The sequence below is a fragment of the Eupeodes corollae genome, chromosome 1 (genome assembly GCF_945859685.1).
Source record: "Eupeodes corollae chromosome 1, idEupCoro1.1, whole genome shotgun sequence".
NCBI lineage: Eukaryota > Metazoa > Arthropoda > Insecta > Diptera > Syrphidae > Eupeodes > Eupeodes corollae.
In genome coordinates, this window is record NC_079147.1 from 60,448,044 (window position 1) to 60,470,064 (window position 22,021).

Sequence of the window (22,021 nt, forward strand, 5' to 3'; positions counted from 1 at the left end):
AACGGTCAATTCGATTTTATTCAAAATTTTACTGAATGATGACAACAATATTTTTTGAAAGATAAAAGTAAACTAAAGCCAATATCTCAAAGTTTTGAAAAGATATTTGAGTCGAAAATCAATTTTTACCAACTTTTGTTAATTTTTTTCGGTTTTTAATTTTTTGTAAAAAAAACTGTCAATTCGATTTTATTCAAAATTTTACTGAATGTTGACAACAATAGTTCTTAAAAGATAAAAGTAAATTTAAGCCAATATCTCAAAGTTTTGAAAAGATATTTGAGTCGAAAATGAATTTTTACCAACTTTTATTAATTTTTTTTTTAGGTTTTTATTTTTTGTAAAAAAAACTGTCAATTCGATTTTTTCAAAATTTTATCGAATGTTGAAAACAATATTTCTTATAAGATGAAATAAGTTTAAAGCCTAAATTTCAAGTTTTTGAAAAGATATTTGAATCGATATTCAATTTTTACCAACTTTGAGTAATGTTTTTTTTAGATTTTTATTTTTTATAAAAAAAAACTGTCAATTCGATTTTTCTCAAAATTTTATCAGATTTCAAAAACATTGTTCTCCGTTGCTCAAAATTGTTTTGGAGATGAAATTATATTTTAGTCGTAAAATTTTGGAGATGACAAATTTTTTTTTCAGTTTTTTTGATTTAAAAAAAAAACCGTTAGATAGATTTTTTTCAAAAAGTATATTTCTTTGAGATCACGTTACAGTTTATTATATAAAATTTAATTCAAGTCTCTAACGTTTTTGGTTCGTAAGATATTCAGGGTTAACCAAAATTTTCACCTATTTTTTAAACTACTATGGTAAAAAAACCACCCACGCAATTTTCTTGAGAGCCCTTTCTGCATCTTTCTGCCTTATTATCTGTATAACAAAATTTATTTTGAGTCGGTATCTCTTCTGGTTCTTGAGCTATGGACAACGAAAAAAACATCGCGAACGTACGGACGTATGGACGTTCGAACGTACGTACACACGCACGCACAGACATCTTTCTAAAAATCTTTTATTTCAACTCTATTGACCTTGAAACGTCGAGAAATATCAAAATTTTCAATTTGACAAATCGGACCCATTACAATAGCTTCCTATGGGAAGTTAAAAATAATGAAAAACCCTTATCTGCATAATAAAGCTGAATTCTTGGCCTTAATGTTAAATTTCCTCTTAAATAAACGCCCTTTGTTTACAAATTTAGATTTCTGCTGGTCTCTTCCATTTAAACATTGTTAAAGAATTTATAATAATTAAAATCAAATTATGTATTTGTGAATTGTATACGCAAAAAAGATGTAGATAGAAATGCTAAATCATCATCTTTTTCTACTTTCAGACTTCCATCTGGATAAAAACTACACATTCCGAAAACCTAAATAAATATCAAGATGTCTTCATCCGACCGTTCCATACCTCATCTCCGTGATATCTTCGGAATCAACAACTACTCAACATATGCAACATCAACAACAACCACAACAAACAACAACAATGGCATCACAACCTACAACAATACCGAAGCCTATGTCCACAATCCCGTCGTCGATCTGACCAAAAAACATTCCAAGAAAAAGCGTGATAACAATAAGACCCTAACAAGTGGTGATGTCAAGACCCTCGAACGGCATCTCAGTATGAAGAAGACAATTCGCAAGAAAATAATGCGAGATCTTCAACAAGCCTTTGTTGAGGATCCAAATGAATTCAAAATCGAGAACTCCAACCACGAACATCTCAAATCTGAAATTCGTGCAGATGCGTTCCGTTTTGGCGAAAAGACAACGCGGAAATCTGATAATTTCCTCGATATGCTTCGAGGTGAAAAACCATCGAATGGCAGCAGTAACCATGACACCTATAACAATGCCAATTCCATCCAAAGTAGAGATTACGATTTTGATAGTTCCGGTACTGGACAATCGAATGGAGAGAAGCAAAGCTTCTGGCGACGACTTACGATGAAGGGTAAATCAAAGCGATAGAAACAAAAGTGAAAGGGCATTATTGAAAAACATTCATAGCTCTTAAAAGCACACAAATATTGTAGATGTAGAATTCTAAAAACCCTTTCTCAAGTTTCCTCAGTTCAATGTTTTCCATTATTTTGTTGGTGATAATTTTTGTATTTAGATAATGTGTTGATGGATCACAAGCGAACGCAAATGATTTTTTGTTTTTTTGAATATAAATTAGTTATTAATTATGCAATTTAAGGAAATTTAATACATATACTTAATTATATGTGTTTTGTAGGTATGTTTATAAATATAAATAATCTTATGTGGAAATAATGTTTAGTTACTTGAATTAAGTTTTTTGTATGCGTATCTATCTTAGATTTTGTATGATCAGATCATAAATGTTTGTTATTTTTTAAGATACGAAAATAAACATAGATTTAAGGTGAATTGTTAAATTTTTGTACCTATTGTTTATTTTAAAGATACATTAATAATTTTAATTCACTGAAAAATTTAATATTTTAATATAAAACAATACTTAACAATGACATTAGAATTCAAGACACTTTAATCACAAATGCTTCCTTCATAGTTATCAACCCTTTTATGATTTTCAACCGAAAAATACTTAAAGCTGATTTTGTCGCTCGGTCTTCAATAGAGGAAAGTTTCGACCAAAATTATGGCTTATGAAATTAATTATTTTGTGGTGAAATATTTTTCAAGAGAAATGCAGTATAGAGTGGAATTTAATTTTATGTATGGATAACATACAAATTGCTTTGTTTTCAAAAGATATTTTGACAAATTTTGTGAGTCTACAGCTTGTTGACAACTCTCAACCTTTTCAATGATGTTAGGAATCAAAGAGGCTAACAATCTGTTACCAAATTGAAAGGACGACTTTGAGTAGCAGTTAACAAACAAAGTTAAGTTTAGCACTTTAGACAATTTCGATGAGTTCTAAAACAAATGTTAAAAAATCAGTCCTTTTTAAAGTAATCATCCAAAAATGAACGTGTTTTTAAACTAACTTATGAACCTTGTGAAAAGAGTCAATAACTTTAAAAACTTTTCAACAGTCTTGTTTTCGAATAAATATCGTCCAATCACCACCCCAACCCAAAAACAATAACCAAACATTGGGCAGGTTCAGGCGACTTAATGGCTGAAACACAAACACGCTTCAGCTTCGACTTCGTCTGCGTTACGGTGGACTTGCTTCGAGGTTGCTTTGAATGACATTTCTATTATTTCATCCCTCCAAAGAGCAAATATTTTGTGTGTTGACATTTTTTTACAGCTGTTGAGCTGTCAGACAAAGCAAATGTTCAGATGATTGAACTATAGCTTCCGTTTGGAGTCACATTACGTTACATTACGTTCTTTTCCTTACGATTGTCAAGCGGAACGTGAGGTCTAAGCTCCATTGTGATAGCATGCATTGAATTTCTATGGCTGAACTCGTAAACGTCAGGCGAAGCCGAAGCTGAAGCGTGTTTGTGTTTGAGCCATAAGGGAATTGAAAGTAAGGCAAGTTTCTGGTATCTGATTGGCCAGCTGCCAAAAAAATGCCTTCCAATTAAGACAACTTTATTGGAAAGTTGTCTGGAAAGTAAGTCAAGAAAAATTTCGCTAGCTATCAAGTCAAGTCAACTTATTTCAAAATGACAACTGATCATGTTTTTTCATTCAAGTGAAAGCTGAGCTTTACTACTACTACTATAATTTTTAATTCCATTTAATGTTTTCTGTAAAAGGGTTCCTTCTCAATTTAAAAAAGAAATAAGTAATATTTTTGTACAATACAAAATATAAATCGTAATCGACTTGTAGTTTGTCTGATTAGTGGTTTTAGACAGTTTATAGTTCTCGTACTATAAACTTAAAGTAAAAATTTGCGAAGTAAAGTTCTGAATTTGAAATTCATGACACTTGGTAAACTAACTTGTTGCCTTGGTCAAAATTTACGTTCAAAGAATGAAGTTGACTACAAATGAAGTCCCTTATCTTACCTGAACCTGCCCATTGACACTTTGACGATGTAGAGGCTTTTTAACAATCAAGAGGTTCGTTCGCTTACTTTCTGCACTAAAATTCGTAAAAAGAGTTATTTTAAAGAATGGGGGTAAAATTCTCTCACAAAAAGACAAAACTACAAAAAAGTGAGCGAACGGGAAAACAACAAATTTTTCCCACAATTTGACTGTCAAAAAAAATATAAATTTTGAAACATCATAGTTTCATTTCGTGTTTAGAATTTTTTTTTTTTTGTAAATGGATAAATTAAGACAACATGAACTTCAAGGAACATAATGCCGGTCCATTGTTTTTTTTAATGAAAAAACTTTATTAAATTTAAATCTTGTTGCTGTTTTTTGACAAGAGAATTTTTAATTTGACAGCAAAAGCGTGAAATTTATTTGAAATTCTATCAAATTTGACACTTTTCACAAATCAGCCCATAGATAATTCTTGGGGTAACATTCGTAGGTTGAGGAAATCTTTTACTCTTTCGTGAGCGCTCTCTTTTACGAAAAACTACGAAATTTTTGAGTACTCGAACAGGATTTAGTTAAGTTTCGTAATTTTTCGTAAAATTAGACTGTTTTAGGGAGGTACGTGAACGGACCTAATTTTAATAATTTTAGATTCGGATTTTGAAGTGTCTATCGCTCCATTTCTAGTAATGGTTTAGTTTTACATTTTAAGAGATCGCATCTTTAAAGTGACAGATGACTAATAAACGGCTTTTCAAAATCAAACTTCTAATTAAAACAAAAAAACCTTAAACATCCTTAAATTTATAATCTTAAAATTTAAATCAACCATGAATTGCTTCTGTTTCACAATCGGCATTTAAAGCAGATTTTAAAACCATAAACTATTCTGTTCCTTAATATTTAAAATATTCATTTCTTTCCATATATTTTACCTACTATACATCATATACAAAAGTTTAAACAAAAAATAATAAAAACATCCTTTTTTTGTCAAATTTAAACACATAAGTCAAATGGTTTGTATTTAAATTAACATTTCAATCAAAATATCTCTAAGTATATAGATTTGCCTTGAAAACAACTAAAGTTAACTTCATGTACGCCTATTTAATAGTTTTATTTTAAATTTGTAAATTTTTTAAAAATATACATATATTATACATTATATAGCATAAGAATTATTTAACTTTAAAATAAAAATATATAAATAAATCTGAAGAAATCCAAATAAATAATATTGAAAAAAAACATAAAAGTGAGTTATGGTTAATTACAAGAACTTCGTTAAACAAATTTTCCAAAAAAAGTAAGTTTAAGTCTAAAAACTACTACTCTAGTCCTTCCAATCAAATTTCCAATTGGTTTTTTATAGCCTTAATTCAGGTCGTACTTAAAAATGCAAAATCCTTGTATCACGTTATGTTTTTGAGATAAAACTTTTTGAAATTTGAAAAAATCTTCCAGAATGGACAAGTTAATTTCAAGGTGTATAGAGAGTATTGAAGATGACCCTCACTTGGGTTGCTCGATTACTGCTTCTGCGAAAGAAAATGTAAGAAAGATCAAGAAACTTTTACTGGATTAATTCTCAACAAGGACTACCAGCCTTTCTGTTGGCAACATATACGAGGTGTGTTCAAAAAGTATCCGGAATTTTGAAATTTTACGGGTCTGGAGAGTCCGAAGGTCAAAATTTGTTTTGTATTGTGTTGGTATACATGTCCCTAAAGTAAACGGTGATTTTTTAAGAGCTTGAGAACTTTAAAAAAAAAAAACGTATAAAATTTGCAAAATCTCATCGATTCTTTATTTGAAACGTTAGATTGGTCCATAACATTTACTTTTTGAAGATTATTTCATTTAAATGTTGACCGCGGCTGCGTCTTAGGTGGTCCATTCGGAAAGTCCAATTTTGGGTAACTTTTTCGAGCATTTCGGCCGGAATAGCCCGAATTTCTTCGGAAATGTTGTCTTCCAAAGCTGGAATAGTTGCTGGCTTATTTGTGTAGACTTTAGACTTGACGTAGCCCCACAAAAAATAGTTTAAAGGCGTCAAATCGCATGATCTTGGTGGCCAACTTACCGGTCCATTCCTTGAGATGAATTGTTCTCCGAAGTTTTCCCTCAAAATGGCTATAGAATCGCGAGCTGTGTGGCATGTAGCGCCATCTTGTTGATACCACATGTCAACCAAGTACAAATCATCCATTTTTGGCAACAAAAAGTTTGTTAGCATTGAACGATAGCGATCACCATTCACCGTAACGTTGCGTCCAACAGCATCTTTGAAAAAATACGGTCCAAAGATTCCACCAGCGTACAAACCACACCAAACAGTGCATTTTTCGGGATGCATGGGCAGTTCTTGAACGGCTTCTGGTTGCTCTTCACTTCAAATGCGGCAATTTTGCTTATTTACGTAGCCATTCAACCAGAAATGAGCCTCATCGCTGAACAAAATTTGTCGATAAAAAAGCGGATTTTCTGCCAACTTTTCTAGGGTCCATTCACTGAAAATTCGATGTTGTGGCAGATCGTTCGGCTTCAGTTCTTGCACGTGCTGTATTTTATACGGTTTTACACCAAGATCTTTGCGTAAAATCTTCCATGTGGTCGAATAACACAAACCCAATTGCTGCGAACGGCGACGAATCGACATTTCACGGTCTTCAGCAACACTCTCAGAAACAGACGCAATATTCTCTTCTGTCCAATAAAGTAAACTGAGTGCGAAACTTGGTCACAATCGCATTAATTGTTTGCTCACTTGGTCGATTATGTAGACCATAAATCGGATGTAAAGCGCGAAACACATTTCGAACCGAACACTGATTTTGGTAATAAAATTCAATGCTTTGCAAGCGTTGCTCGTTAGTAAGTCTATTCATGATGAAATGTCAAAGCATACTGAGCATCTTTCTCTTTGACACCATGTCTGAGATCCCGCGTGATCTGTCAAATACTAATGCGTGAAAATCCTAACCTAAAAAAAATCACTCTTTATGATGCAAATTTCAGCTATATTCACTGTTTACTTTGTCTGTGGTTGTTGCTAAAGTCGACGTGTTTTTATGAGCTCGGCGATTTTTGCTTGTTTCAACAATGTTTGACCAAAAAAAAACAATCACATGAACAGCGCTCAGGAGCTGTTAAATGACGTCAACGACGATCCAAGTTTGCTTGAAAGGGTCATAACTGGTGATGAAACATGGATGTACGGTTATGATATCGAAACCAAAGCACAATCGTCCACCTGGAAGCATCCAACGTCACCAACGAAAAAACCACGTCAAATTCGATCAAATGTGAAGGTTTTGCTTATTGTTTTCTTTTTTTCAAGAGATCTTACCACAAGGTCGTACGGATAATAAGAAGTATTACCTTGAGTATATGCGACGTTTGCGTGAAACAATCCGAAAAAAACGCTCAGATTTATGGAAAAAAAATTTATGACTTTTGCCCCACGATAACGCACCTGCTTACTCGTCGTTGCTTGTTCGTAATTTGTTGGCCAAAAACAATACCGTAGTCATGCCCCTGTTAGAGCGGCTATTCCAGGAAGTCCAATTTATAAATAAGAAGTAATTTAATTCAACATAAATTAAGCAAGATATTTATTGTTCAAGAAAATATGGTCGAATAAAATCAAAACTGAAAAATATCGAACTTCAATAAAACTATAAAAATTAATATCAGAAGTGTTTTTATAAAAAAGTATATATATACAAATAGTGAACTATATATATGCTAACACCCCTTCTTAATAAACACTTCTTAAGTAAAGTCTTCATCGTTCTCAGTTAGACCAGCCAGGAGTCTGAATTTTGATTGTTTTATATTCTGTAATGGTTTTGTAAGAATGTCTGCAACCATTCCTTCAGTTGGGTAGTTAATGAATTTAACTTCTTTAGATTTTTTAATGTCACGAAGAAAATAGTACTTCACATATACATATATGTTTAGTTCAAGGATTTACCTATCTTCTCTGGATCCAGAAGTTTTAAACACTTTGATTGTCTTCGAATATTGTAACTTCTTCTAAATCAACTTGTAGGTCTTGAAATAATGTTCTCAGCCAAATAAGTTCTTGAGTTTCTTCTGCTAAAGCGACAAGCTATGCTTCAGTTGATGAAAGTGCAATCAATCCTTGCTTTTTACTTGCATAACTGATTGTAGCTTCTCCAAATTTAAATAAATATCCGCTTGTGGATTTTCGTCCTTTAACATCTGAAGCCCAATCTGCATCGGCACATCCAACAAGTTTTGAATTTTTGTTGCATCCAACACAAAGCTATAGCTGTTGAGTTCCTTTCAAGTACCTTAAAATGAGTTTAACTTCGTTCCAATCACGCTGAGTAGGAGAGGATACTTTTCTGCTAAGAATTGAAACAGCTGCTGCTATGTCCGGCCTTGTATATCCTGATAAGTAAAGAAGTGAGCAAATAGCTTTTCGATAAATTTCATTGTCGTCTAAAAGCTTGTCATCCGTCATTTGGTTTTCGAAATATCCAGTATCCAAAGGTATTTTTTATGTCTTTGCATCTGACATTTTGAAGGTACCAATGAATGAAGGTGCATATAATACTTTACATTTCCCTTTTCAATTTCAAATTTTCCAAGATACAACTTCAATTTTTCCATGTCAGCAATTGCAAAATATTTTTTAATTTCTGTAACTGTCTGTAAAATTAAATTCTGTTCTTTTGAAATAACCAGGATGTCATCAACATAAACATGATGCAATCGCTAAAAGTGTTCGAAAAGTCGTCTGCTTCACCACTGGGGCAAACACCTGGTCGTAGTCCTGACCATATTTCTGTGAGAAACTTTTCTCCACAAGTCTTGCCTTATACCTTTTTGATTCATCAGCTAATGTTTTGATCTTGAATATCCATTTACAGTTTATAGCTTTTCTACCTTTCGGTAACTCCACCAACTCACAACACATGCATTGTTCCTTGCATGGCCTGCAGTTCTTCCTCCATGGCACATACCCATTGCGCACTGTCAGAAATTTCCAATGCTACCTCATAAGTTGTGGGTTCATACGGGTAAGAAGTTTTATAGCCATATCTTTTATGAGGTACACCTTTGTTGATTTTCTAAAATTATCTTCAGAATCAATGCCTTCTTCTTCAAAATAGTAAGTACTTCCATCTTCTAATAACTGTTCTTCAAAATCAACATTTTTTTCATCTTCAACAATTTCTTCATTTTCAATCGTATTTATTAAGTTGTCGTTTGCTTGGTTCTTGCTGGTAAAAAGACTAATTTCAAAAGTAGAATCATCTTCATATTTTGTCACATCAGGTAACTTTGTTAAGCCGGCATTCATTTCTTCATTAAACTTGACATTTCTGTATTTGATTATCTTGGCTGTTTCTGTATTCTGTATGACTTTGATTCATCACAGAATTCTACAAGTACATATTTATAAGATAAATCTTCCAACTTATGTCAAAATTCTTAATGACATAATGATATGCCACGCATCCAAATGTTCTTATATGAGTCATAACTGGTTGTCTTTGAAAATACATTTCATAAGGAGTTTTCAGAGTAGCTTTCGATGGTAATCTATTTTGAAAATAATTAGCAGTATTTAAAGCTTCTGCCCAAAATTTTCTATTCAGTCCATATTGTATAAGCATGCACCGTGTCATTTCCATTAGACTCCGGTTCTTTCGCTCAGCTACACCATTCTGCTGTGGACTATAAGGGGCTGTTAACTGCTGCTTAATACCTTTACTTTTAAGATAATCTTTCAACTTTTTGCTAGTGAATTCTCCACCTCTGTCAGTTCTTAGTATTTTTATTGGTCTTTCAAAATAGTTTTTAGTTTGTTGTATTCGTATAAGCTCTACTATTTTCTCAACAGCTTGACTCTTTTCTTTCAAAAAATAAACAGTAGAGTACCTACTGTAGTCGTCAATCATTGTTAGAAAATATTTATTCCCACTCGGAGCTATTTCTCTCATAGGTCCACATAGATCTGCGTGAACAAGATCCAAGACCTTATCAGATCTGGTTGTGGCTTGCTTTAGAAACTCTGGTCTTATCATTTTACCTCTCAAACAGGAATCACAATGATCAATACAAGAACATTTAATGAGTTCAATTCTTTTGTATCACACCTTTTATCGACCTTAAATCTCGATGACCAAATCGGCGATGAAAAGTAGGAACACATTCCTTCACATGTGTGTTACCCTCTTTGCATACAAATCTTCACTAAGCCTATAAAGATTTTTATATAAACTAGCCGTTGCATATATTTTACCATGAAGTGATAGTTCACAAATCTCATCTTTAAATAGAACTTGCCAACCACTTTCGACATGTTTTCTTACTGAAAGCAAATTTCCATCTAGCTCAGGAACATAAAGAACATTCTTGAAAGGAATCGCCTTATTCTGACAAAGCAATATACCACTGCCAGAACCATTTGTTTCGATTTTGTTCCAATTTGCTAAATAAATGTAATTGCCAGTCTTTCTATTTAAGTTTCTTAAAAATTTATCATCATTGCACATATGACAATATACCATGCAGAATCAATGTTACGAGCATTTGTACCAGAACTAAAACACAAATCAATATCGCTTTGGTTGCACTCACCAGGCATCGAAGTTTCAACGGTTTTCTTGGCTTTGAAATTGGGCTTTCTTCATTGTTGCATCTTATTTGGACAGTTCTTTTTAACTTCCCATAGATAGTTATTGTAATGGGTCCGATTTGTCAAATTGAAAATTTTGACATTTCTGGACGTTTCAAGGTCCCTAGAGTCGAAATAAAAGATTTTTAGAAAGATGTCTGTGCGTGCGTGTGTACGTACGTTTGTACGTCCGTACGTTCGCGACGTTTTTTTTGACTTCAAATAAATGTTGTTATACAGATAAAAAGGCAGAAAGATGCAGAAAGGGCTCTCAAGAAAATTGCGTGGGTGGTTTTTTTACCATAGCAGTTTGAAAAAAAGGTGAAAATTTTGGTTAACCCTAAATATCTTACGAACCAAAAACGCTAGAGACTTGAATTAAATTTTATATAATAGATTGTAACGTGATACCAAACAGGTATATTTTTTGAAAAAAATCAATATAACGGTTTTTTCTTAAATCAATAAAACTGAAAAAAAAAATTTGTCACCTCCAAAATTTTACGACTGAAATATGATTTTATCTCTAAAACAATTTTGTGCAACGAAGAATAATGTTTTTGACATCTGATAAAATTTTGAGAAAAATCTAATTGACAGTTTTCATTACTCAAAGTTCGTAAAAATTGAATATAGATTTAAATATCTTTTCAAAAACATTAAATTTAGGCTTCAAACTTATTTTATCTTATAAGAAATATTGTTTTCAACATTCTGAAAAATTTTGAGAAAAATCGAATTGACAGTTTTTTTTACAAAAAATAAAAACCTAAAAAAAAATTTATAAAAGTTGGTAAAAATTGATTTTCGACTCGAATATCTTTTCAAAACTTTGAGATATTGGCTTTAATTTACTTTTATCTTTCAAAAAATCTTGTTGTCAACATACAATCAAAGTTTGAAAAAAATCAAATTGACAGTTTTTTTTTACAAAAAATAAAAACCTAAAAAAAAAATTATAAAAGTTGGTAAAAATTGATTTTCGACTCAAATATCTTTTCAATTTAAATTTTTACCAACTTTTATAATTTTTTTTTTAGGTTTTTATTTTTTGTAAAAAAAAACTGTCAATTTGATTTTTTTCAAACTTTGATTGTATGTTGACAACAAGATTTTTTGAAAGATAAAAAAAAATCGAATTGACAGTTTTTTTACAAAAAATAAAAACCTAAAAAAAAATGTATAAAAGTTGGTATAAATTGATTTTCGACTCAAATATCTTTTCAAAACTTTGAGATATTGGCTTGAAATTTATTTTATTTCACAGAAAATATTGTTTTCGATATTCAGTAATTTTTATATAAAAATCCAACAGTCCGTTTTTTCATATAAAAAATAAAATCTAAAAAAAGAGTACCCAAATTTGGTAAAAATTGATACGAGTACATAAAGACAAACTTTTAAGCAAGACAAATCGACAGACGGGATGGGAAGTTATCAGTGTGGGTCGCATCCCAGCCTCTTTTTTAAATGTCCGGTTCTTCCACAGGAATAGTATTTAAACTTGACTTGAAGTTTTGAGTCTTCAATGCAGCATCTTCTAATGGTCCCTTCGATGGTTTTTCACTTTTATTCTTATATTCTTGAATCAGCTTTTCTTTAACTAATTCGAGTGTTAACTCTTCGTCTCTTCTGACTTCAAGAGCAGTCACCAAAGAATTGTAGTCGTCTGGCAAACTTCCCAGGAGAAATGCAACCGCAAAATGATCTGCTAATTGCTCGCCTAAGCCAATTAGATGATCCACAATGTCCAGCAAATGTGATCTTCCATTGCTTGACCGTTCTGAAGTTGCATATGCCACAATTTCTTTAATAGCGTTACCTTTTTCGAGAGTGTTGACTTCTTCAGAGCGTCCCAGCATTCTTTAGCAGTTTTCAATTTCCGAATATGCATCAGTTGAAAATCTTCCCACTGCGAGTCCGATTGTGGCTGAGCCTTCCCATCTTTCAAGGTCCAACTAGAAAGAACAGGATTAGGTGCTGCATCAGCAATAACTTCCCAAAGATCTTCTTAGATAAATAACAGCTCCATCCTGTATTTCCATATTTGATAGTTGTTGTTATTCAACTTCTTGAAAATCGATCTTCCTTCTTCCATCTTGAATTTTTTTTGTTTGTATCTATTATAATTTCCTGAATTAATTCCTTAAATTATAATTGTTGGGGTTCTGGCCCATAACCTGCTGGAACAGCTATTCCAGGAAGTCCAATTTACAAAATTTGTAAGAAGTAATTAAAAGAAGTAATTTAATTCAACATAAATTAAACAAGATATTTATTGTTCAAGAAAATATGATCGAATAAAATCAAAATTGAAAAATATCGAACTTCAATAAAACTATAAAAATTAATATCACAAGTGTTTTTATAAAAAAGTATATACACACAAATAGTGAACTATATAATATGCTAAGAGCCCCAACCTCCATATTCACTAGATATGGCTCCGTGTGACTTTTTTCTGTTTCCGAAGTTGAAGAGACCCATGAAATGACGGCGTTTTTCCTTGATCGAGGAAATAAAGGCCGAATCTCTGAGAATGTTAAAGGACATATCAAAAAGTGAATATCAAGAGTGCTTCAAAGATTGGAAAAAAAGCTGGCATAAGTATATTATATCTGGGGGGACTACTATGAAGAGGACCACATTAATGTAAACGAAGAAATAAATATTTTTTGAAAAAAACGAAAATTCCGGGTACTTTTTGAACACACCTCGTACATTATATTCTTTATGACTGCCTTAAAATGTCAAAAGTGAGTTTAAGGTGAGTGTAATGAATGCTTACTCGCTTGCTTGCTCTGGGAGTTTTAGGGTGGTGAAAACCCCCTAACTATTCTTCATCGAATAATAGGGAAAGAAACGTCGGTTTATGATTAGGGTCATAAGAGAGCAAACAGAAGTCCATGCAGTCGCATAAGAAGTGTATAAATCCCCAAAGACGTTTAAGTCACTTTTTGGATTCAAAGAGTATTTTGCTTATCGAATGCGAACAAATGTGAAACTATAAACGTCACATCCTACGCATACAATGGATGCAATTGAGGGAAAAAGAAGGTGTAAACTGACAGCCTGGTGCATTAATTTTTCACTCAAACACTAAAACGGACTTTAAGAGAAAAAATTAAAAAAAAAAAATTAAAAGCAATTTTTATTTTTTAACATCAAGTTTTTAGTGTATGTAAACTACTCAAAACATAATTGGACCCATCCAAGATTTATTTTGTATTTTGCCTAAAAAATATTTAATTGGTGAAAATTGTCGAAGGCCAGCATTTTATTAAAAAAATTGCATGTGTATGATTCCATATCGATGCTTTGAAAAACAATTTTACCGTTCCTTCTAAGTGAATAGACAAAAAAAGCCGATCGCTCGAAAAAAACAATCAATGGAAAAATTATTGCATTTGTTTTCTCAGTCCGATTCTAGCGTTGTTGGTAAGTGCTTCTTTATTTAATTGTTGTTAACAATGCCCGGTTGACGCCATTTGGATACTGAAAACGCAATTAGAGCGGTAAATAAGGGAGTAAGGAGAGTCTCAAAGGGCTGTTGCAAATCAAATCGATGTGTCGCGGTGAGCTTTTCAAAACTTGTGGGAACGCGTCCAGGAAACCGTGAATGTATGCTTTTCAAAATCAAACCTCAAAGAGACTAGGGTCAGGAAGAATTCGGGCCACAACTCTGCAAGAAGACCAGTACATTCGAATAACCGCCGGTTGGAAGCGTACCCTGACCGCCCGAGCTTTACAAACTCAACTGCGGCAGTCAACTGGCACTCAAGTCAGTGATGAAACCAATCGCAATCGACTCCACTAAGATGTTCAACGTTCCAGAGCGTGTGTTATTCAGCCCAAACTTACACTGGCCCATTAGTACTCCCGTGAGAAATTAAATTGAACCTTAGACAACCGAAGGTCTGTTCTCTTTACAGATGGATGCAAATTCAAGTATTGAGTAATGATAAGCGAGTACGAGAGTGGAAAAGGGCAGGTGAATGTTTAAGCATTCATCGGAAGTGACCGATTTGGGGGCCCTAGTATCAACGTATGGGCTGGAATAAGTTTGTTAAGGAGGGGCCCTACTATGTAACTCGATTCTACTTTTGATTCTATTCGAAACTCATTTCCGATTCTACTTTCAAATCGTACCACGTATGAAAGTAGAATCGAATGCCAGTAATACCAACTTATTTTCAAAAAATGTTCTACTTTCGAACGAGTATCGAGTTGTTTGACAGTTTTAAAAAAAAAATAGTATCATCAAACACCGTTGGAATTTGGTTCAACTTGCAAGGAAATGAAGAACGGTACGAGCAAATTAAACGCAGATGAATAAGTAATAATTCCAAAATAATGGATCTGAGTGAGAAAAGGTTTGCACATATAGGGTCCGCCATAGAATGTTTTTTTTTTCAACAAGTGCTTTTTTCGTGAATGGTTACACTTAGCTCATGTCTGATTTCACAGTCAATTAGATTATCTTTCCGCTGAACGAATATGGTTCATCAACTTTTCAAATGGAGCTCATTTTGATCTTTGCGGGTATGTAAACAAGCAAAATTGTCGCATTTGGTTCACAGAAAACCCGTACGCATACATTGAATAGACGATACATCCAAAACAATTCACTGTTTAGTGCTGATTCTGGTCCAGAGACATAATTGGGCCAATTTACTTCGAAAATAAGCAAGGAGTGTCCGCTACAGTCAATGGCGATCGTTATCGGGCCATGTGGAACGAATTTTTGTTTACAGACGGATGAGGAGTATATTGGCAAGATTTGGTTTCCACAGGACGGCGGCGGCGCTACGTGCCACCCGTCGAAGCTACACTCGATGTTTTTATAGCATTAAAAAAAAAGAAGTTATTTAACGGACCGTTTATATATACGGTAGAATATTTGAACGCATTCCTAATCAAAAATATATACTTTTGTTTTAGTTTCGTTTAGAACTATCGTCTAAAAAGACTAAACTAAAGACGGTTTTATGTTCTTACTTAAGACCATATTATCCGACATGACTTCTCGCAGAAGACAAAATGCTTTTCCAATTATCATGAAGTTATCAGTAACATTGAAGTTTTTGTCAATAAGAAGTTACCAAAACCACAGTGGTGATGATAAGAACGCTGGACGTGCACAGCAAACCATACAAAAATACTTGCCGAAGTTTTGACTTCAATCGAAAGTGTCATGTGCCTGCTGATGATGAATTATGAAATGAATGAGGAAGAGAAACGAAAGTCCAAACGCTATTTTTGGCAAAAATCACGAATTCCCGGTGTAAATAATAAAACACAAAAACTTGAATGAAAAACTTTCAAATTCAAGTTGCATATTAATAATTTATAACATTTTGGTTACACTTTGACAAAAAAAAAACTCCGCTCGCAAACACATTTAATGTAGAGTGATTATTTTCGATTTTGCCTCGTTTATTCGAAAGTTTATATGAATATAGTTGGCACTACTAGAACTATTCGATTCTCGTTTGTTCGAAAGTAGTCAAATAGATACATAGTAGCAATTTTTCGAATTCGAGCAATTTCATTGTAGAATCGAGTTGCATAGTAGGGCCCCTGGTTCCCAGATGCGTCAGCATTATTGGAGTTGCGCGTGTTGTTCAATGCGCGCTTGAAATGCATCCGGTTCAAATATAACGAAGCAGATTTGGTCACCTGTGGGAAATTATTCGATGTACAGGTCATTGGCAAAGATTTCGGGTTAACGATAGTTGCGTTGTGTTAACGTGGATACAGGACAAATCCAGTGAATTAAAAGACATCTATGGTAACAAGACACTCTAACAATAATAAAAAAAAAGAGGCTGGGATGCGACCCACACTGATAACTTCCCATCCCGTCTGTCGATTTGTCTTGCTTAAAAGTTTGTCTATATGTACTCGTATCAATTTTTACCAAATTTGCGTACTATTTTTTGTAGATTTTATTTTTTATGAAAAAAACGGTCTGTTGGATTTTTATATAAAAATTACTGAATATGGAAAACAATATTTTCTGTGAAATAAAATAAGTTTCAAGCCAATATTTTTAAGTTTTGAAAAGCTATTTGAGTCGAAAATCAATTTTTACCCACTTTTATAAATTTTTTTTTAGGTTTTTATTTTTTGTAAAAAAAACTGTCAATTCGATTTTTTTCAAACTTTAACTGAATGTTGACAACAAGATGTTTTGAAAGATTAAAGTAAATTAAAGCCAATATCTCAAAGTTTTGAAAAGATATTTGAGTCGAAAATCAATTTTTACCCACTTTTATAAATTTTTTTTTAGGTTTTTATTTTTTGTAAAAAAACCGTCAATTCGATTTTTCTCAACATTCTTCAAAATGTTGAAAACAATATTTCTTATAAGATAAAATAAGTTTGAAGCCTAAATTTCAAGTTTTTGAAAAGATATTTGAATCGATATTCAATTTTTACCAACTTTGAGTAATGTTTTTTTTAGATTTTTATTTTTTATAAAAAAAACTGTCAATTAGATTTTTCTCAAAATTTTATCAGATGTCAAAAACATTATTCTTCGTTGCACAAAATTGTTTTAGAGATGAAATTATATTTCAGTCGTAAAATTTTGGAGGTGACAAATTTTTTTTTTCAGTTTTATTGATTTTTAAAAAAAACCGTTGTATTGATTTTTAAAAAAAACCGTTGTATTGATTTTTTTCAAAAAATATACCTGTTTGGTATCATGTTACAATATATTATATAAAATTTAATTCAAGTCTCTAGCGTTTTTGGTTGGTAAGATATTTAGGGTTAACCAAAATTTTCACCTTTTTTTCAAACTGCTATAGTAAAAAAACCACCCACGCAATATTCTTGAGAGCCCTTTCTGCATCTTTCTGCCTTTTTATCTGTATAACAAAATTTATTTGAAGTCGATATCTCTTCTGGTTCTTGAGCGATGGACGACAAAAAAAACGTCGCGAACGTACGGACGTACAAACGTACGTACACACGCACGCACAGACATCTTTCTAAAAATCTTTTATTTCGACTCTAGGGGCCTTGAAACGTCGAGAAATGTCAAAATTTTCAATTTGACAAATCGGACCCATTACAATAACTTCCTATGGGAAGTTAATAATAACAATAATAAAAGGTCACAACCTGCTGGGTTGCGGCTTCCTACCGATGACACGTGCAAAGGATGCAGTGATGATTAAGAATAAGAAGACACAGTCCACATCTTATATCACTGGAAATAAGGCAGACACTCAATAATCTTGAAGATTTTGAAGATATTTCAAGAAGTAGCCTAATAGACTTCACCAAAGGCTCTAAATGATTAGAATAAGACGACCCATAATATCTAGGTGTAATCACTCTTTCAGGGAAGTTCAATACTTCAGAGTATCACAATGGTTGATCTAAGTATTGTGATAACGTCATCAATTGCCAGCCCATCAGCCTAACCTAAGGCTAAACCCCATTTATGGTAGTTTTTAACATTTTTAAAGACCCATGTTTTTAAAACTGGAAGTGAAGAAAAATTATGAGACGAGATTGTTTGTGCAACTGAATAATTATCTAAAAATTAAACTAATTTTATTTATGTTGATATTTTGTTTATTTATTTTTTATTTTTATTTTCATTCAGCCAATGTTTATCATCTAGTAAATAATAAACAAAAGAAAATTACACACTAGTTAATACAGTTGTTGTTTTATTTATCATCTATTTTATGTTTATGTTTTTTTTTTATTATTTTACTAAGGGTTGTTATGGCGTAACTATAATAATCTAGATCACCGAAATATAATAATAATAAATTTATGTTGATTGCAAATAGAGTTTTGAGTTATAGAAAAAGATGTTTTTATTTGTTTTTTTTTTCGATTTGGGTATGTATATATATATATTTTTAATTAGTCTAGCATTAACAATAACAATATTTAATTAATTTGCAGTTTTGTTTTTTTTTATTTTGTTATTTAATGAGATAGTAAATTTATTTAATAAGAAATAAAAATGTATTTTATTTTTGTGCCTATGTATATGAATTAAGTTACTTTGCATATCGTTAGTAAGAAACAAAATAATAATCTTCGTAGAAATATTTATTTTATTTATATTTTTTAATTTATAAATTGATATTAGATATTTACGTTATTTTTATTTTTGTTTTTCTGGGGATTTGGTAGTGTTTGAGTTCTGATTTGTTTTGATATTTTGTTTTTGTTTAATTTTTATATTTTCGTTTTTGCTAGGAAAGTTTACTAGATTTATATTAATTATTTATTTTATTTTATTAATTTTTCGTGTTTTCTATGCGATCGTATAAAATAAAAACTTTGCATACTTATAGTTGTCTAATATATGTACGTATTATATAAATATTTTTTGTTTTTCTTTTCTTTCCTATTTCATTTTTATGACTAGATTCTATATCAAAATAAAAGGAACAAAAAATGTTAAAAAAATATTTAACAATTTCACACTTTAAAATGCGAATGCATAGAATTTTCTTTTGAATTTTTGTTTTGTTTAAATTTTATCAAGCTAGGGATGCTTTGTTGCAAATAAAATTCCGATAGGGTTATAATTTATACATTCTCTTAAATAAATTTTGAATTAATATCTGATCTGGTAATATTTCTAAGCACATTTAGAATGATCATAGGGTTCATGGAAAATGAAGACCATTATTCTATATCAGCAAAGAATGCTATACTGTGAACTTTATTGTTAGCTAACTAGTGGTTGCTTTTCCAAAGAAAAAGCTATCAATTTTTGTAATATGATATAGGACAGGTTCAGGCGACATAAGGGACTTGAAAATAAGGCAAGTTTCTTGTATCTTATTGGCCAGCTTGGAAAAAACTCAGGTACTTAAAATCGATAACTCTACAGAGCAATGTCTAGTTTTGGCAACCCTGTCAAACTTATCCGTTTGTGCAGAATGACGATGGAGAATGCACGCTGCTCTATCAGGTTTAGAAAAGATCTCACCGATGGCAAAAAAGGTTTTAGACAAGGCTTCTATGTAATGCGACTTCTTCAATACCGTTCTGGAAAGAATTGTGCAAAACTTAACCATCAACACTAGAAGCACAATCTTGCAATTGGAAGATCAAAGCGTGATGTCAATGAAACGTTTTTGAGCATTGCGACGGAAGCGAAGAAGATGGGTTTAGTGGTTAATGAGGGCAAGAACGAGTATATGCTGTCATTAAAAAAGGACATTGAACGGCGACGTCTTGGACAAAACGTCACCATGGACACCTACAACTTTATAGTAGTTGAGGACTTTGTCTATCTAGGCACTGCTATAAACACAGTTAACGACATCAGCACTGAAATCAAACGAAGAATAACTCTTGCAAATCGCTGCTTCTTTGGACTTAGAATGCAATTGAGTAGTAAAGTCCTCTCTCGAGCCATCTATAAGCCACTCATCATCCCGGTTCTCATCTATGGCGCTGAGGCCTGGACCCTGTCAAAGAAAGATGAGATCGTCTTAGAATGGTGGATCAGGTGGCGCACGCAGGTGGGTGAAGCCCTCAACCAACTTGGGAAGTAAGTAAGTAACCATATTTATATAAAGTTACATTTATTTCGTGGTCTTAAGTTAGAATCGCTGACTTTTGACACCTGTCAAACGTAGCTGTCATTTGAAATGTAATAATGGGCAGGTTCAGGCGACATAAAGGACTTAATCTGATCTAATTGGCCAGCTGCCAAGAAATTGTCTCCTAATTAAGGCAACTTTATTGGAAAGTTGACTGAAAAGCTAGTCAAGAAAAATCTCCCTAACTAAAGTTCCAAGTTTGAAGATTATGACAATTGAAAAACTAACTAGTTGCCTTGGTCAAAATGTACGTTCATAAAATGTAGTTGACTGCAAATGAAGTTCCTAATGTTGTCTGAACCTGCCCAATATAAGTTGAATATTTGCAGTTTGCGATAAATGCATCGCCTAATAATCGAACATAGTTTTAAAATTATTAAAACTTACTACGCGAGTTGTTATTGAAAGGTCCCAACTTTACGAGCATAAGGCTATGATTAAGGTCGTCCTAATTTATGAATTTCCCGTTGTAGATAAAATGTTTGCTGTTTGTTTTTATTTGGCTTTTGATTGAGATCGAGAATTGAATAATCTTTTTTTTTATATTTTGCGCGCATTCAAGGGGATATGAATGTCCTTATAATGAGCAATTAGGAAGGGAGGATAGGATTAGAAAGGAGATACCGATGCACATTGGTTTTGAATGTCTGCCTCTGCACATTGTAATGAGTGGAAAATATTGAGTCTGGTAAAGCATTCCACATTTGTGTACTGCGACTAAAGTAAGAATATCTGTACTTTACAGTAAGTTCGAAATTGGGCTCAAGGGTAAACTGATAAGCATTCCTAAAAGAACGGGTATTACGGTTGAATTAAGTTTCAGTTAGACAACGGTCACCTATCATTTTTACAGCTCTCTTTTGACTTCTGTCTAAGAGACTTAAGTGGATTATAGTAGCACCTGCCCAAATATGGGAAATATGCTCGAGTTTCGGACGCAGCACTTTTGGCGATGTCAAATATGTGATCGCTCCAAAACAGGTGGTTTGTAATGTACATACATATGTACCAAGGAGTGAAAGCTCTTCAGTCTCCTCGATGCAAGTACCATACATGGCTAGTGGCATTGGAAGAGGGTTACGCTTTTGCGACAGTAGACAGCATTGAGTTTTCAATTCTAAACGGTTTTGATTCCCCTTTGGACAATAATGTCAAGGTCAGAATTTAATGAGGTTATCATACGCTGCCGTTGGTAATTCAAAACTGAAGAACAAGGATAAGAATCTTAAAACGAATATGAGAGTAAGGTTAGAAGTTTCAGACAAAAGATCCTTTATAAAAATAAGGAACACCGTCGGAGACAAAATGGAGCCATGTGGCACACCAGAGTTTATTTTGTGGTTATCAGATTTGAACCCGTCCAATATTACTTGAATTGAACGGTCCGAAAGGTAATATCTAACTGAACAAAGGACTTTTTTATGACAAGAATTACCCCTAGAGAATTAGTCAATTCCTCGGAATAAACCTTTAGGTGGCAGAGGCAGGGATCGAACCCAAGACCTCTCGCATGACAGTCCAACGTACTAACCATCATGCCACGGGTACTACACTGCCGATCTTTAAGAAGCTTTTGTTCTTCAAGATATTTCTTAATCTAAGAATTATTCAGCGTTTTCATGAACTTGGAAAGAAGGTACGGAAGTGTAATTAGATAGTTAAAGGGTGAGGAAGGTTCAGGCTGCACAAATACTGTTTTCCATTCACTCTGAAAGAGACCTGTATACATGAGTACCGTGTTTGTAATTATGGTTTAATTTAAGAGCAATTTGAACTTTTGTCTGACTAAGA

The 22,021-nt window shown here is 32.7% G+C and overlaps 1 protein-coding gene across 1 annotated transcript in view; it reads left to right on the forward strand.

The window, feature by feature from the left end:
- The window catches only part of LOC129954053 (uncharacterized), a 124,686-nt gene extending 120,538 nt beyond the window's left edge, over positions 1 to 4,148 (forward strand). The window contains exon 3 of the mRNA XM_056067695.1: positions 1,355 to 4,148. Coding sequence (XP_055923670.1) covers positions 1,407 to 2,000 — 594 coding nt within the window. The 5' untranslated portion in view covers positions 1,355 to 1,406 and the 3' untranslated portion in view covers positions 2,001 to 4,148. The remainder of the gene's footprint in view (positions 1 to 1,354) is intronic.
- Positions 4,149 to 22,021: the final 17,873 nt, after the last annotated feature.